This window comes from Cetorhinus maximus, chromosome 7, assembly GCF_964194155.1.
Source record: "Cetorhinus maximus chromosome 7, sCetMax3.hap1.1, whole genome shotgun sequence".
Lineage (NCBI taxonomy): Eukaryota > Metazoa > Chordata > Chondrichthyes > Lamniformes > Cetorhinidae > Cetorhinus > Cetorhinus maximus.
Genome location: NC_135885.1, coordinates 20066991 through 20081663, shown reverse-complemented (window position 1 = coordinate 20081663; position 14673 = coordinate 20066991). Strand labels below are relative to the sequence as shown.

General features: G+C 44.6%; 1 protein-coding gene across 1 annotated transcript in view; it reads left to right on the top strand.

Moving 5' to 3' along the window:
* Positions 1-10232, top strand: part of gabra5 (gamma-aminobutyric acid type A receptor subunit alpha5) — a 92014-nt gene extending 81782 nt beyond the window's left edge. Inside the window, exons 8-9 of the mRNA XM_078546117.1 lie at positions 3988-4199; positions 9632-10232. Coding sequence (XP_078402243.1) covers positions 3988-4199; positions 9632-9925 — 506 coding nt within the window. The 3' untranslated portion in view covers positions 9926-10232. The remainder of the gene's footprint in view (positions 1-3987; positions 4200-9631) is intronic.
* Positions 10233-14673: the final 4441 nt, after the last annotated feature.

Sequence of the window (14673 nt, the reverse complement as noted above, 5' to 3'; positions counted from 1 at the left end):
GTGACTTAGGGCAGATTTGCACTAAGTGCAATGGTGTGCGGGTAAAACATTTTACCCACTGGCTACAATGGTGGGTTTTCATGCCATATCATCCCAAACCTGCCACATTAGTTATGCATTCCTGTGAAACCCACTGTTTCGCTGGCGGGCGAGCTCTCATTCACCCACCACGCCATCACCTCGCCACTTCATTAAACAGGGCGTTATAATTAAATTCCAGCCATCTCAGTGCTTCCAGCCCACGACTACTGTAAGGAAGATGTCCACAAAAGGCAAGAAGCCTCCAGGTTTAGTGACGTCACTGGAATGCCTTTTGGACACTGTGGAGGCCCGCCATGATGTCCTCTACCCCCGTTCTGGCTGCAGGATGGGCAGCAGTGTGATCAACCAGGCTTAGGAGGTGGCAGCAGCGGTGATCAGTGCCAGTGCTGCACAGAAGAGGTTGGCCATCCAGTGCAGATAGAGGATAAATGATCTCATCCGTGCCGCCAGGGTAAGGCAACCATCTCTAAACTCACACACTCACAAGCCCATCACATTCACTGACATCTCACTCACTGCCAGCTCAAGGGACATCCCCACCATTCTCACACACACCCCCTCACATGTCCATCTGGCCTCATTCCCTCTGGAGACTGCCTCCTCAGCCCTCACCATCTTGAGGCCACTTGCACAGGTCAACATGTGCCCCAACACACACCGTGGGATACCCTCCTTCCCCAGTACAGCCCTCGCCCTGCAGCCTCTTCCCTTGCCTGAGGCCACTTCTTCCCCTTCCCCAAGCAAGCCCTAGCCCTGCAGCCACTGAAAAGCCACTCACATATGGCTGATCTGGAAGATAGAGACCAACCTGTGAGCCCCCCTAGAAGTGATGTGGTGCCGCCTATGAAGCCTGGCGCTGACGACTGTGAGTGCTGACTGAAGCAAGGTAAGCAAACAAACCTTGAAGTCCCAAGTGAAGTGCAGCCCGCCAGGTGCACGATGCTTATGGGCTGTTGTGAAATACGTCAGCGTGTTTTCCTGCTTATGTGGGCGGATGATCCAGCAGGGTGAGGGAGGGGAAATTCCGGTGGGCAGGCCTAATAATGATATGCTGATGTATTACAATGAGGTTCCTGATGTCCTATGGCAGAGAACGGTGGGCTGAGTGGACGATCGTGAACTGGTTTCACGCTGTCGTGAAACAGTCACGCCATATTGTCCGCTCACCCTACCGAACATGCCCGATGCCAGCAGGCACAGAAAATCCCGGCCTTAGTCCATTGAAAAGCTGAGTTGTACAGACCAGGAGCATCCCAACTTCAATGTTTTGAGGTAGCTGATCTGTAGGACAAACCAATTGACTGCAATGCCAGTGGCTTACACTGTTATGTGGAAGCTGATACTGGAAGTGCCATTGTATGGATATCAGATAAGGGGGTTCTTGGTTGAACTACAACATATCCTGAGATTGAAGAGCCTATCAGGGCTACCTTGCTACTTGTGTGAGGGATGGGAGAGAAAGTAATGCCAATGAAACTGAACTCTGGGAAGAAACCAATGCCTTTCAAGAGAGAAGGGGAGAAGATTGGCAAAATAATTAAAAATCGATTGTTAACAAAGAATGAGAGGAGACCTCATTGAAACGTATAAAATTCTGACAGGGTTGCCCAGACTGGATGCAGGAGTGATGTTTCCTCTGGCTGGGGGGAGTTTAGAACAAGGGATCACAATCTCAGGATACGGGGCAGACCATTTAGGTCTGAGAGGAGGAAAAACTTTACTCAGAGGGTGGTGAACCTGTGGAATTCTCTACCACAGAAGGCTGTGGAGGCCAAGTCACTGAATATATTTAAGAAGGAGATAGATAGATTTCTGGACTCTCAAGGGGTATGGGGAGAGCACGTGAGCATGGCATTGAGATAGAGAATCAGTCATGATCATATTGAATGACAGAGCAGGCTCGAAGGGCCAAATGACCTCCTCCTATTTTTCACGGGCAGAATTTTTCCCTCGTCGGGCGGACGCACACCCGACTCGAACGGGAGAAAAGTTGTGCGCGATGATATCGGGTAAGCATCGCGATGTCATTACGCACTCGCGCAGTATTTCAGTCGACAGGCGAGCATGGGAGACGGCAGTGCGCCCGCCGACAATTAAGAGGGCTGTTAAGCTGATTAATAAATTAATTAAATTGAATTTTTCCCTGCCCGTCCAACCTTACAGTTGGCGGGCGGGCGAATAGGCCAAGTGGCCTTTGCATGTTTTACGAAATCTCATCCACGGGCGGGATGAGGTTTCGAAGAATGATTAAAACAAAAATAAAAACTTTTAAAACTCATTTTTAACATGTCCTTGCTCCTGTGACAAAGCCACATCAGGGGACATGTTTTCCTCAACTTTAAAATCTTCATTTGTAAAGTTAAAAATCTTCAGCTCCCTGAGGCGGCCCTGCGCCTTCAGGGAGCTTTCACTGAGCGCGCCCGCGCACACCTCAGCACTCGTCTTCCTCCGAACTCACCAACTCCACCCCCCCCCCCCCCCCCCCTCCCCCGCCAACCCAGGCAAAGCTGAGCGTTTTAGTGCACAGTTCACACTGGCTGGGTGTTAATTGGCCAGCCAGGGTGAAATCGCGGTCGGGGCCCCATCGCGGGCAGCGAACCATTGCGCGGCCGCTCCTGGGCCCACCCGCTGCACCCACCAGACAAGGGGAAAATCCTCCCTTATGTTTCTAAGTATTTTTCAATCTTGTTAATTAACAAGAAGCAGAGAGTAGGCATAAATGTGTCTTTTTCAGGTTGGCAAGATGTAACGAGTGGTGTGACACAGGGATCAGTGCTGGGACCTCAACTGTTTACAATTTATATAAATGACTTGGATGAAGGGATGGATGGGATGGTTGCCAACTTTGCTGATGACACACAAAGATAGGAAAGTAAGTTGTGAAGAGGACATAAGGAGACTACGAAAAGATATAGATAGGTTAAGTGAGTGGGCAAAGATCTGGTATATGGAGCATGATGTGGGAAAATGTGAAATTGTCCATTTTGGCAGGAATAATAAAAGAGAGGCATATTATCTAAGTGGTGAGAGATTTCAGAGCTCCGGGATGCAGAGGGATCTGGGTGTCTTTGTGCATGAATCGCAAAAGGCTAGTATGCAGCTACAGCAAGTAATTAGGAAAGCTAATAGAATGTTATCATTTATTGTGAGGGGAATTGAATACAAAAGTCTGGAAGTTATGCTTCAGCTATACAGTGCACTAGTGAGACCACATCTGGAGTACTATGTACTATAGTGGTCATCTTATTTAAGGAAGGATGTAAATGCATTGGAAGCAGTTCAGAGAAGGTTTACCAGACTAATACCTGGAATGGGTGGGTTGTCTTATGAGGAAAGGTTGGACAGGCTAGGTTTATATCTGCTGGAGCTTAGAAGAGTAAGAAGCGACTTGATCGAAACATAAGATCCTGAGGGGACTTGACAGGGTGGATGTGGAGAGGATGTTTCCTCTTGTGGAAGAATGCAGAACTAGGGGCCACTGTTTAAAAATAAGGGATCCCCCATTAAAACAGAGATGAGGTGAAATTTTTTCTCTCAGGGTCGTGAGTCTTTGGAACTCTCTTCCTGAAAAGGTGGTGGAAGTAGAGTCTTTGAATATTTTTAAGGTAGAGGTGGTTAGATTCTTGGGAAGCAAGGGGGTGATAGGTTATCGGCGGTAGGTGGGATGCAAATTTGAGGTTACTATCAGATCAGCCATGACCTTATCAAATGGTGGAGCAGGCTCGAGGGGCTGAATGGCTCCTTGTTCGTATTCTGAATAAGATATTAAAATTGGAAGATTTTGATTTTCCTCTGTTCATCATGCACTGAACTGAGGTAAAAACTGTTTTTTGGCTCTGTCAATTTTTGTCAGGTGAAATGTCTTGGAAAATTTAATTATGTTAAAATTGCTATGTAAATGCCCATGGTTGTTGTTGATGTTGCTTTCTGTTCTTTTCTCCTCAGGTGTAACCACAGTGCTGACAATGACAACGTTGAGCATTAGTGCAAGAAACTCTTTGCCCAAAGTAGCTTACGCCACTGCAATGGACTGGTTCATAGCTGTGTGTTACGCATTTGTCTTTTCTGCTCTGATCGAGTTTGCAACAGTGAATTACTTCACCAAACGCAGCTGGGCTTGGGATGGGAAAAAAGCAATGGAAGCTTTTCAATCTAAGGTAAGAATTTTTAATATGTAACTTATGTATTACTGAAGCATCACTCATAGGCTGGGGTTTGTAGGACCAATACAGAGCAAGAGAATGGGTTCAAGGCAGGTCAGGGAGAGAGCGCCCAGATCCAGAGTGAGGGGGTGGTGGAACAAATAGGATGTTATGGCTGAGGCATTCCTGGTGGTGATACAATCGCAAAGGGAGAAAGAGAGACATGGTAGATTTTTTGTTATTTCTTCATCCATGTTGGCTGTGGACACTTAGGCCTGAATTTTTGCTTCTGCGTCTGGACATTCCCTGGCTCCACCAACCCAACCTGGGAGAAAGTGTCCCAGAAGTTGGGATTTTCATTTTGGTATGGCAGGGCTCTGGGACTTTAGCAGGGCAACTCCGGAATGAGTGCGGAGGCTGCTGAGTGTAGAGGTGGGCTGGGAAAAAGGTCTTCCTCACTGCACCAGCCATTGGTCAAAGATTTTTTTAAAAAAGCATAAAAACAAAAAACAGCCCTCACCTTTCCCATACACTCCCCATGCCCTAGCCATGCCAACCTATGCCACCTCATGCCCTCTATCCACCCTCCCATGGCCCCTCATACCCTCCATGCCAACATATGCCCATCTACCCATCCACCATAACTCTTCAAAACTTTGGAAATGTAATGGCAGCTGAGAAAGTGCTGAACTTTCTCCGACTGCCTCATAGTTTTTACACTGAATCAATCAAAAAAATGTGAAATTATTGACAAAGAATGTTCTATTTTAAGGAATTAGTTGCACTCATTTGGTGCCTTTCTTTATCTCAGGACATTCCAATGTGCTTCACAGCCAATTGAATACTTTTGAAGTGTGCACTCACTGTTGTTATGTAGGCAAATACAATAGCCAATTGCACACAGCAAGGTCCCACAAACTAAATGAGATAAACGCGCAATGAATATGTTTCCCTAGTGTTTGCTTGAGGATAAATGTACAATCTGCCCCTTGAGGCATTTATATCAAACTGCTTATATTGCACAGTGGATTGTACAGTTTGGGCTCTTAGTTAGAGATTTCCAACTATGGTTAAATCCTAACTTAGCAACAGGATGAAGAAATATAATTGCCCTACTGTATTTGCCTCAGTTAGATAGTGAAGGCTGTTCTTAAAGAACAAGATCCTCCAGTTACTGCTGTCATTCGTTGCTGACTCTTTCAAAAGAAACAAGCAAATTGTTATTGTCTCATCATTTGGAGAAGCACCATGCATTTACTTAAGGATTTAAATGAAATTACTCATGATGGCTATTGCAAATATCTGGTTCATAACTCATATGTTTCATAATAATACTTTTCGTTTCAGGAATATAACTTTTAAGTTGCAGGTTAAAGTATTAAATATAAGATAAGTGAACATCTGATTGAGAACCTGGCCATAACAGACAGATGCAATTCAAACAAGCCTGGGTTGATTACACTTAAAATTTAACCTATTTTTTATCTTACGAGGTCATGGGTAGAGTTGTGAAAGCATTAAACAATAGGGGGTCTTCTATCTTAGATTAATAGAGCCAGAAGGTCTGTCATTATTTCAACAAAAGGTTTAAATTATGTATGTAGTTTCCAGATGAAAGGAGCTTTGTAAACATGGGGTTTCTTCGTGTCCCTATGCTCCTGGGATAGAGTTGGAAGGAAAACCAACTGATGACTACCCAGTGACTTCGGCGGAAAATGTGTATTAAATATTTGCCGATGTTGAGTAAGGAGATTGTTAAATTGTATCACAAATAATTTTCTACACTAAGCTGAAATTAGAAATATGGGCCAGAATTTTCCCCTCGCTGGGCAGACTCGGTGGGTGCAGGCGGGGGCAGTTGGGAAGCCGACCACCACCTGCAATCGGCTCCTCTCCGCGATTTCACGTGGGCGGGCAGGCCAATTAAGGCCCACCCTGCGTGGATCGCGAGCGGCAGTGCTCAGCGCTATCTGTGCGGGTGTGGGGAGTTGGGAGAGCGGGCCTGGTGCGCAGTTTGCACATGTGCGCGAAAGAGCACTTCAATCTCCCTGAGGCACAGAGCTGCCTCAGGGAGATTGAAGTGCTTTTTTAAAAAATGAATAAAGACAGTAAAAATTTTTTTAAAAACATGTCCCCTCATGTGACTCTGTCACATGAGCTGGGACATGTTTTTAAGTCAAAACTAAAGTTTTTATTTAATGCTTATTTGCTTTAGGAAACCTCACCCTGCTCGTGAATGAGGTTTCCCAAAAAATATAAAGTCCGCTTGGCCTTTTCGCCTGCCTGCCAACCGTAAGGTTGGGCGGGCAGCGTAAATTTGATTTTAATTAGCTTGTTAATGGCCTTAATAGGCCTTTCAATTATCAGCGGGCACGCAGTCAACTCCGGCGCGCGCCCACCAAACGAAATATCGCGCGAGTGCGCAATGACGTTGGGACGCACACCCGACGTCCTTGCGTGTCATTTTACGCTCAGGCGTGTTGGGTGCGTGCCCACATGCCAAGCGTAAAATTCTGCCCATGATGTATAATAAAATAATATCACCTTCCAGCGCTATTTCCATCATTTGTGGAAATTATAATTATAAATTTGAGTTACTCATACAAATTAAGTCAATTTGAAGATAACGTAGGTGCAAATTTTAATTAAGCATATCATTCCCCTCTTGTGCATTCATTTAAGCACTATAGATTTAATGCATTATCAGCTATACTATCTCTTTTATATATAAAACCCTTGCTCAGTATAAATACTGGTGACATTCACTTAATCTTCTGAATAACAACCCAGACAACAATGTAAAATAAAAATGACAAATTTTTAAGAACAAGAAAAGGTCATTGGGCTCAAGTAATATGGCATTTTTTTAGAGATAGTTCTACCTTCTGATCCACATCCCCCAATTGTTCCCATCTTCAGAAACATATCCAATTATCTCTGTTTCAGTGGCCTTTCTTTGAAATTCTAATTCACAACTCCAATACCCTTTGACCTAAAGAGTTCCAACTAAAATTTCTTTCTTAGTCCCAATTTCTGTATTTTTATTTTAAATTTCTTTTCATAATCTCAGATTTTTTAAAAACCTGTTGTGCACAGATTCCACAGTCAGATTTGAGCAGCTCTTTGGCTATATTTTGGGTTTCTGGGGTGCTGCCCATTAAAAGCAACAGCATTATGACAGGATTGTTAGAGGTTAGGAACAGTAAATTGATGTCACCAATATTATTATACAGCCCTTTGCTGCACTGACGTCAAGTCCCTCACTTGGCTGTTTTAACGGAGCCATTAATCTGTTTACAATGACTAACTCAGTTAACACTCCAGTGAAAATAAATGAGAGCATGCGTGTTAAATGTTCTTACAGTAACATGGTGAACAGTTGTTTCTAGCCTGTGCTTTGGCCATCAATCTGAACTGGCTCAATCAGGCAATTATTGTGAAGCATGGTGACAACATGTTTGAAATTAATACAAATTTAAAACTGTTCCATTTGACAGCCTGATGTGAATTTAAGGTTTATATATAGTTTTCATGGCCATTATATTTCCCCTCCAGTGTGCTACATTCATATAATATAAAGATTGAGAGTTCTACCTTTAAATAAAGTCAATGAGAGGCTATAAAAATCAGATCCTTTGGGTCATGAGTCAACCATAAATTTACCTTCTTTTCCTCTAACTCACGTACAAGGTGACAAGACTTTGCAAAATTCTACTCCAATTAATCTTGCATGAAGAACACAAATATGATTAATCCTGACTAATATGTAACATTGCCAGTTCTTGCAGTTTTGTTAAGGAAATATTGATTTAGCACGAATATTTTGATGTACTGCCCACAGGCAGAGAGGTTTGTTTCTCACTGTCCCTCCATTTTATACTCATGAATCACACACATCAAATTACAGAGCAAAACCTGTTAACTGGCAAACGAGTTGCAGACAACACTGAAACATATATCATTAATAATTGTTCAAATGGATAAGGGGAAAAAATACATCAGAGAATCATGCTGCATAGAAAGGTGACCATTTAGTCAATCGTCTCTGTGCCAACTCATTGAAAGTGCTCTCCAATTAGTCCCAAACCCCAACCCTTTTCCCATATCCCTGCAAGTTCCTTCCAGAAAAATATATTTAAAATATTCTAATGCCCTTTAATTTTCTATGCACTTCAGCTATTGTACTGAAAACTTACATTAATTTTAGAATCACAGTGAATGATGGATTGTACCCAGAAACTCAGATCTGGCGAAACCATACACCCCCTCACCCCCTCCTCTGTTTTGTTGGGCGCTCTGCTGATCTCGGTGAAAAGTTCCGAACTTCTGTGCAATTTTGGGGCCTTTGAAAGCTGTAGGCACTAGGAGTAGCAGGCAAATGCCTTGCTGACTGTTCAGGTAGCTGATGGAGATAATTGTAAAGCCTCCATGGACTCGAGTCCTAGGTTTCATAGAGAGCTCAGCCTCCCAAGGGAAAGTATTGTCAGAAATATTTTACTCACGCACAAAATACTGCCGGATAGGTAAGTTTATTTTGTTGTAAATTTTTTCACTGTCTTTACCCTGTTACAAATCATATTTGATCACTAAGAAGGCCTGGTTGCCCATTTCTTTACCTTAAAAAAGGGGGTCAGCAATGGAACATTGGGGGCAGTATCTTGGCACCATCGATGCCCAAGGCCTGATTCAGATGGGTCTGTAAACGGGTGAGGTTGAAACAAGCGTAAGGCTGCTCAATAAGTGAGCGTAAGGCCTGATTACAATCTCCAAGCACAAATGGCCACCACAGGTGACCAATCAGAAAAACATCCCAGCTTTTTATATTCAGTGGGCTAAGGACTCCAAAACTCTGGCCTGCTGCTGGTTCATTTGAGGCCCCCTTCTCCCTGGAGACCACCTTCCCTGAGCTTGAGAGGTGACTGATTGCCACCCTAATAGAGAGAGCAAGCAGCAAACACCTGCAGCTGTTATGTTAACATAACTTGGGACTGCTAAATGGCTCAGACCTCACGCTGGCACCAGTTGGCAGAAGGTGCAGAGCTTTGGCCAATGTGGTGCAAGTTTTAGATGGAAGAAGAGCACTTTAAGTGTCTCACTTTAGAGAGTAATCAAGAAGGCGAATTAAAAGTTTTACAAAAATATCACAACTAATTTAATTGGTTGTCTTTTTTTTAAACTTTGTAGCTGTTTGTTGGCTCACCCATTTTGATGCAAGTTCTTCAACTTTGCTATTGGTATTTTGCTGGTTGGTGTATTACCTGCTGTTTCAGCTGTGGTTTGCTGTTGTTTCACTCAGTTCAGGTTAATCAGATGCACACGTTATACTTGCATTACAAATCAAGTGTAGTTCCTGAGGCATGACACTAACGCCTGACACTAGACACAAGATTTTTGTAATCGTAAGACAGAAATGCTTGTAACTGCTACGGCATTATGCTGTTTTCCAGAAAAAAGAAACCTTGGCAAAGAGCATGAACAATGCATATGCGATTGGAGGAATGACCTACACCCCGAATATTACAAAGGACCCTGTCATACCAAGTATTTCAAAGAGTACGGCTGTGCAAATGAGGGCAGAGGAAAAGGCTGCTGAGAGTAAAAAGTCTTACAACAGTGTCAGCAAGATTGACAAAATGTCCAGGGTTGTGTTTCCTGTTCTTTTTGGAATCTTTAATTTAGTTTATTGGGCCACATATTTGAACAGAGAGCCAGTTATAAAAGAAGCCATTACTCCAAATTAACCATCCCGGAAATTAACTGTACAGCACCTCCGGATATTGACCATATTCGCAGACACCGATGTAAGCAGGGAAGATTTTAAACGCCTGAAACTTTTATACTGTATGTTTATTCAAACTATTTCTGACCTTTTTTTCATATTTTTTGCATGTCATAAGCAGATGATGTCAGATTTGCTTTGACAATTTCTATAATCAACTGCAAATTAAGCAGGGCACAATAATCTTTTTTGAGAATGCGGTAATTAAAGAATAATATTGCAGTCTGACTTTTGTGTATGCAGGTTGAAAATAAATTACTGTAAATAACTGACACTGTGTGATTCTGTGGTTTATTTTGTACTTTCCAACGGTCATTAAAGATAATGCTGGGATGCATCAGTAATGGAGCTGCTGATCTGTGTTCATTGCTTTTAACGGATGTGATGAATTAACTAATCTCATTTGGACAACAGCCCTGGTGTTACAGTTGTTCCAATGATCTGAGTTAGGAAGGGGGAACTGCAAAGCAATGCTGTTCCCAGCTACTGGGCAATGGCTTCTAAATGAAAATGTACAGGTGAAGACAGATTGGACTTCACTGTAATAAAGAAAAGAGAAAGACCTTCCTTTTTGATAATGCCTTTCATGACCTTAGGGCTCCCCAGAGTGCTTTACAAATTAGGTACTTTTTAAATAAAGATATAAAACGCTGGAAATGGTCATCATGTCTGGCAGAATCTGTGGAAAGTTAACACTTCAAGGTTATCTCTCTTTCTCTCCACAGATTCTGCCAGACCTTCTAAGCCATTTCCAGTATTTCCTGTTTTTATTTCAGCTGCACAGCGTTTGCAGTATTTCAATTTGGTGGAAGTGCTTTTGAAGTTTGGCGACTGTTATAATACAGGAAAGGCGATTGGTGCACAGGAAGGTCCCACAAACCCCAATGAGATCATTTTAAAACTTTATTCCTTCATGGGATGTGGGCATCGCTGGCTAGGCCAGCATTTTTACTGCCCATTCCAAATTGCTCTTGTGAAGGCGTTGTGAGCTGCCTTCTTAAACCGCTGCAGTCCATGTGGTGTAGGTACACCCACAGTGCTGTTAGGGAGGGAGTTCCAGGATTTTGACCCAGTGACAGTGAAAGAGCGGCGATATATTTCCAAGTCAGGATGGTGACTGGCTTGGAGGGGATCTTCCAGGTGGTGGTGTTCCCATGCATTTGCTGCCCTTGGCCTTCTAGATGGTGGAGGTCACGAGTTTGGAAGGTGCTTTGGAAGGAGCCTTGGTGAGTCACTGCAGTGCATCTTGTAGATGGTACACACTGCTGCTACTGTGCATCGGTGGTGGAGGGAATAAATGTTGAAGGTGGTGGATGGAGTACCAATCAAGTGGGCTGCTTTGTCCTGGATGGTGTCAAACTTCTTGCGTATTGTTGGAGCTGCACTCATCCAGGCAAGTGGGGGGTATTCCATCACACTCCTAACTTGTGCCTTATAGATGGTGGACAGGCTTCGGGGAGTCAGGAGGTGAGTTACTCTCTGCAGGATTCCCAGCTTCTGACCTTCTTTTGTAGCCACAGTATTTATATGGCTGGTCCAGTTCAGTTTCTGGTTAATGGTAACCCCAGAATGTTGATAGTGGGGGCTTCAGTGATGGTAATGCCATTGAATGTCAAGGGGAATGATTGGAATCTGTCTTGTTGGAGACTGTCATTGCCTGGCACTTGTGTGGCATGAATGTCTCTTACCACATGTCAGCCTAGGTCTTATTTCATATGGACACGGACTGCTTCAGTACCTGAGGAGTCGCAAGTGTTGCTAAACATTGTGCAATCATAAGTGAACATTCCCACTTCTGATGTTATGCTGAGTGAGAGGTCCTGCTGTCCTGGAACTGAGATGGTTAACCTCAACAACTAAAAGCATAGCCAGAATTTTCCCATCGGCGATTTGGGGGCGGGGCCCGCTCGCCAACAGGAAAATGATGCGGGATGATGTCGGGAGGAACCCCCGACATCATCCCGGTCCAATTAAATATTGAGGAAGGTGGGCAAACAGCGAAATCAGCTGTCCATCCGCTGACCTGTCAATGGCCAATTAAGGCCATTGACAGGCTAATTAAGATCATTAAAGACCTGCCCGTTAAACCTTAAGGCTGGCGGGCAGGCCAGGAGTCCCTGTGGGCTCCTGATAATACATGAAACCTCATCCACTGGCGGGATGAGGTTTCATGTCCGTTTTTAAAAAGTTTAATAAAGTTTATGTCCTTTTTATTAACAGGTTCCATCTCGTGTGACATTGTCACATGAGGGGGACACGTTAATAATTTTAATATTTTTCTATTTTTAATGTTTTTTACACTCAGTAATCTCCCTGAGACAGCACTTAGTCTCAGGGAGTGGTGCGCTCTTTTGTGCATGACAGATGGGGAATACCTCCACCCCCAGCGCTTCCCTTCGGGCAGGCCGCTGGGCGGGCCTTAATTGGCCCGCCCACTCAAAATGGCGGTGGGCCCCGTTTCAGCGGCGAGGTTCAGCTGCCCGCCCGCCGCCGAGCCAGTGGGGCCCACCCGGCCTTCAAGGTAAGAATTCTGGCCCATCTTCCTTTGTGTTAGGTATGACTTTAACCAGTGGAGAGTTTTCCCCCTGATTTCCATTGACTCCAGTTTTGTAGGGCTCCTTGATGCCACACTCGGTCAAATGCGACCTTGATGTCAAGGGCACTCACTCTCACCTCACCTCTGGAATTCAGCTCTTTAGTCCATGTTTGGATTAAGGCAGTAATGAGGTCAGAAGCTGAGTGGTTCTGGAGAAACCCAAACAGAGCGTCAGTGAGCAGGTTATTGCTGAATAAATGCAGCTTGATGGCACTGTCCATCACTTTACTGATGATGGAGAGTAGACTGATGAGGCGGTAATTGGCCGGGTTGGATTTGTCCTGCTTTTTGTGTATTGGACATACCTGGGCAATTTTTCACATAGCTGTGTTAATGCCAGTGTTGTAGCTGTACTGGAACAGCTTGGCTAAGGGCGTAGTTAGCTCTGGAGCACAAGTCTTCAGTACTATTGCCAGAATATTGTCAGGGCCCATTGCCTTTGCAGTATCCAGTGCCTTCAGCCGTTTCTTGATATCACGTGGAATGAATCAAATTGGCTGCAGAATAGCATTGATGACCTCAGGAGGAGGCTAAGATGGATCATCCACTCAGCACTTCTGGCTGAAGATGGATACAAATACTTCCGCCTTATCTTTTGTGCTGATATGCTGGGCTCCCCCGTCATTGAGGATGGGGATATTTATGGAGCCTCCTCCTCCAGTGAGTTGCTTAATTGTCCACCACCATTCAGGACTGGAACTGGCAGCACTGCAGAACTTAGATCTGCTCGGTTGGTTGTGGGTTCACTTAGCTCTGTCTATTGCATGCTGCTTTTGCTGTTTGGCATGCAAGTAGCCCTGTGTTGTATCTATACCAGGTTGACACCTCATTTTTAGGTATGCCTGGTGCTGCTCCTGACATGCCCTCCCGCACTCTTCATTGAACCAGGGTTGATTCCCTGGCTCAATGGTGATGGTAGAGTGGGGGATATGCCAGGCCATGAGGATACAGATTGTGATTGAATATAATTTTACTGCTGCTGATGGCCCACAGCGCCTCATGGATGCCTAGTCTTGAGTTGCTAGATCTATTCGAAATCTATCCCATTGACACGGTGGTAGTGGCACACAACATGATGAAGGGTATCCTCAATCTGAAGACGGGACTTTGTCTCCACAAGGACTATGCGCTGGTCACATCTACCGATGCTGTCATGGGCAGATGCATCTGCGGCAGGAAGGTCATTGAGGATGAGGTCAAGTAGGTTCTTCCCTCTTGTTGGTCCCCTCACCATCTTCTGCAGACCCAGTCTAGCAGCTATGTACTTTAGGACTCAGCAAGCTTGGTCAGTAGTGATGCTACCAAGCCACTCCTGGTGATGGACATTGAAGTCCCCCACCCAGAGTACATTCTGCACTCTTGCCACCCTCAGTGCTTCCTCCAAGTGGTGTTCAACATGGGGGAGTATTGATTCATCAACTCAGGGGGGGCAGTCGGTGGTAATCAGCAGGAGGTTTCCTTGCCCATATTTGACCTGATGCCAGGAGACTTCACGGGTTTCAATTTGATGTTGGGAACTCCCAGGGCAACTCCCTCCCGATTGAATACCACTGTGCTGCCACCTCTGGTGAGTCTGGCCTGTCAGTGGGACAGGAAATACCCAGGGATGGTGGTGTGTGGGGATTGTCTGTCAGGTATGATTCAATGAGTATGGCTATGTCAGGCTGTTGTTTGACTATTCTGTGGGACAGCTCTCCCAATTTTGGCACGAGCCCCCAGATGTCAGCAAGGAGGACTTAGCAGGGTCGAGAAGACTGGATTTGCCCTAAGTCAATGCTGGGTGATCCATCCGTTTTCATTCCTTTTTCTAGACTTTGTAGCAGTTTGGTACAACTGAGTGGCTTGCTAAGCCTTTTCAGAGGGCAATTAAGAGTCACCCACATTGCTGTAGGTCTGGAGTTACATGTAGATTAGACCATGTGAAAATGGAAGATTTCCTTCCCTAAAGGATATTAGTGAACCAGTTGGGTTTTTATGACAGTCAACAATTGTTTCATGGTCATTATTACCACCAAGACTAGCTGTTTAATTCCAGATTTATTAACTGAATTTAAATTCCATCTTCTGCTGTGGTGGGATTCAAACCTGTCTCCCCAGAGCATTAGCCTGGGCCT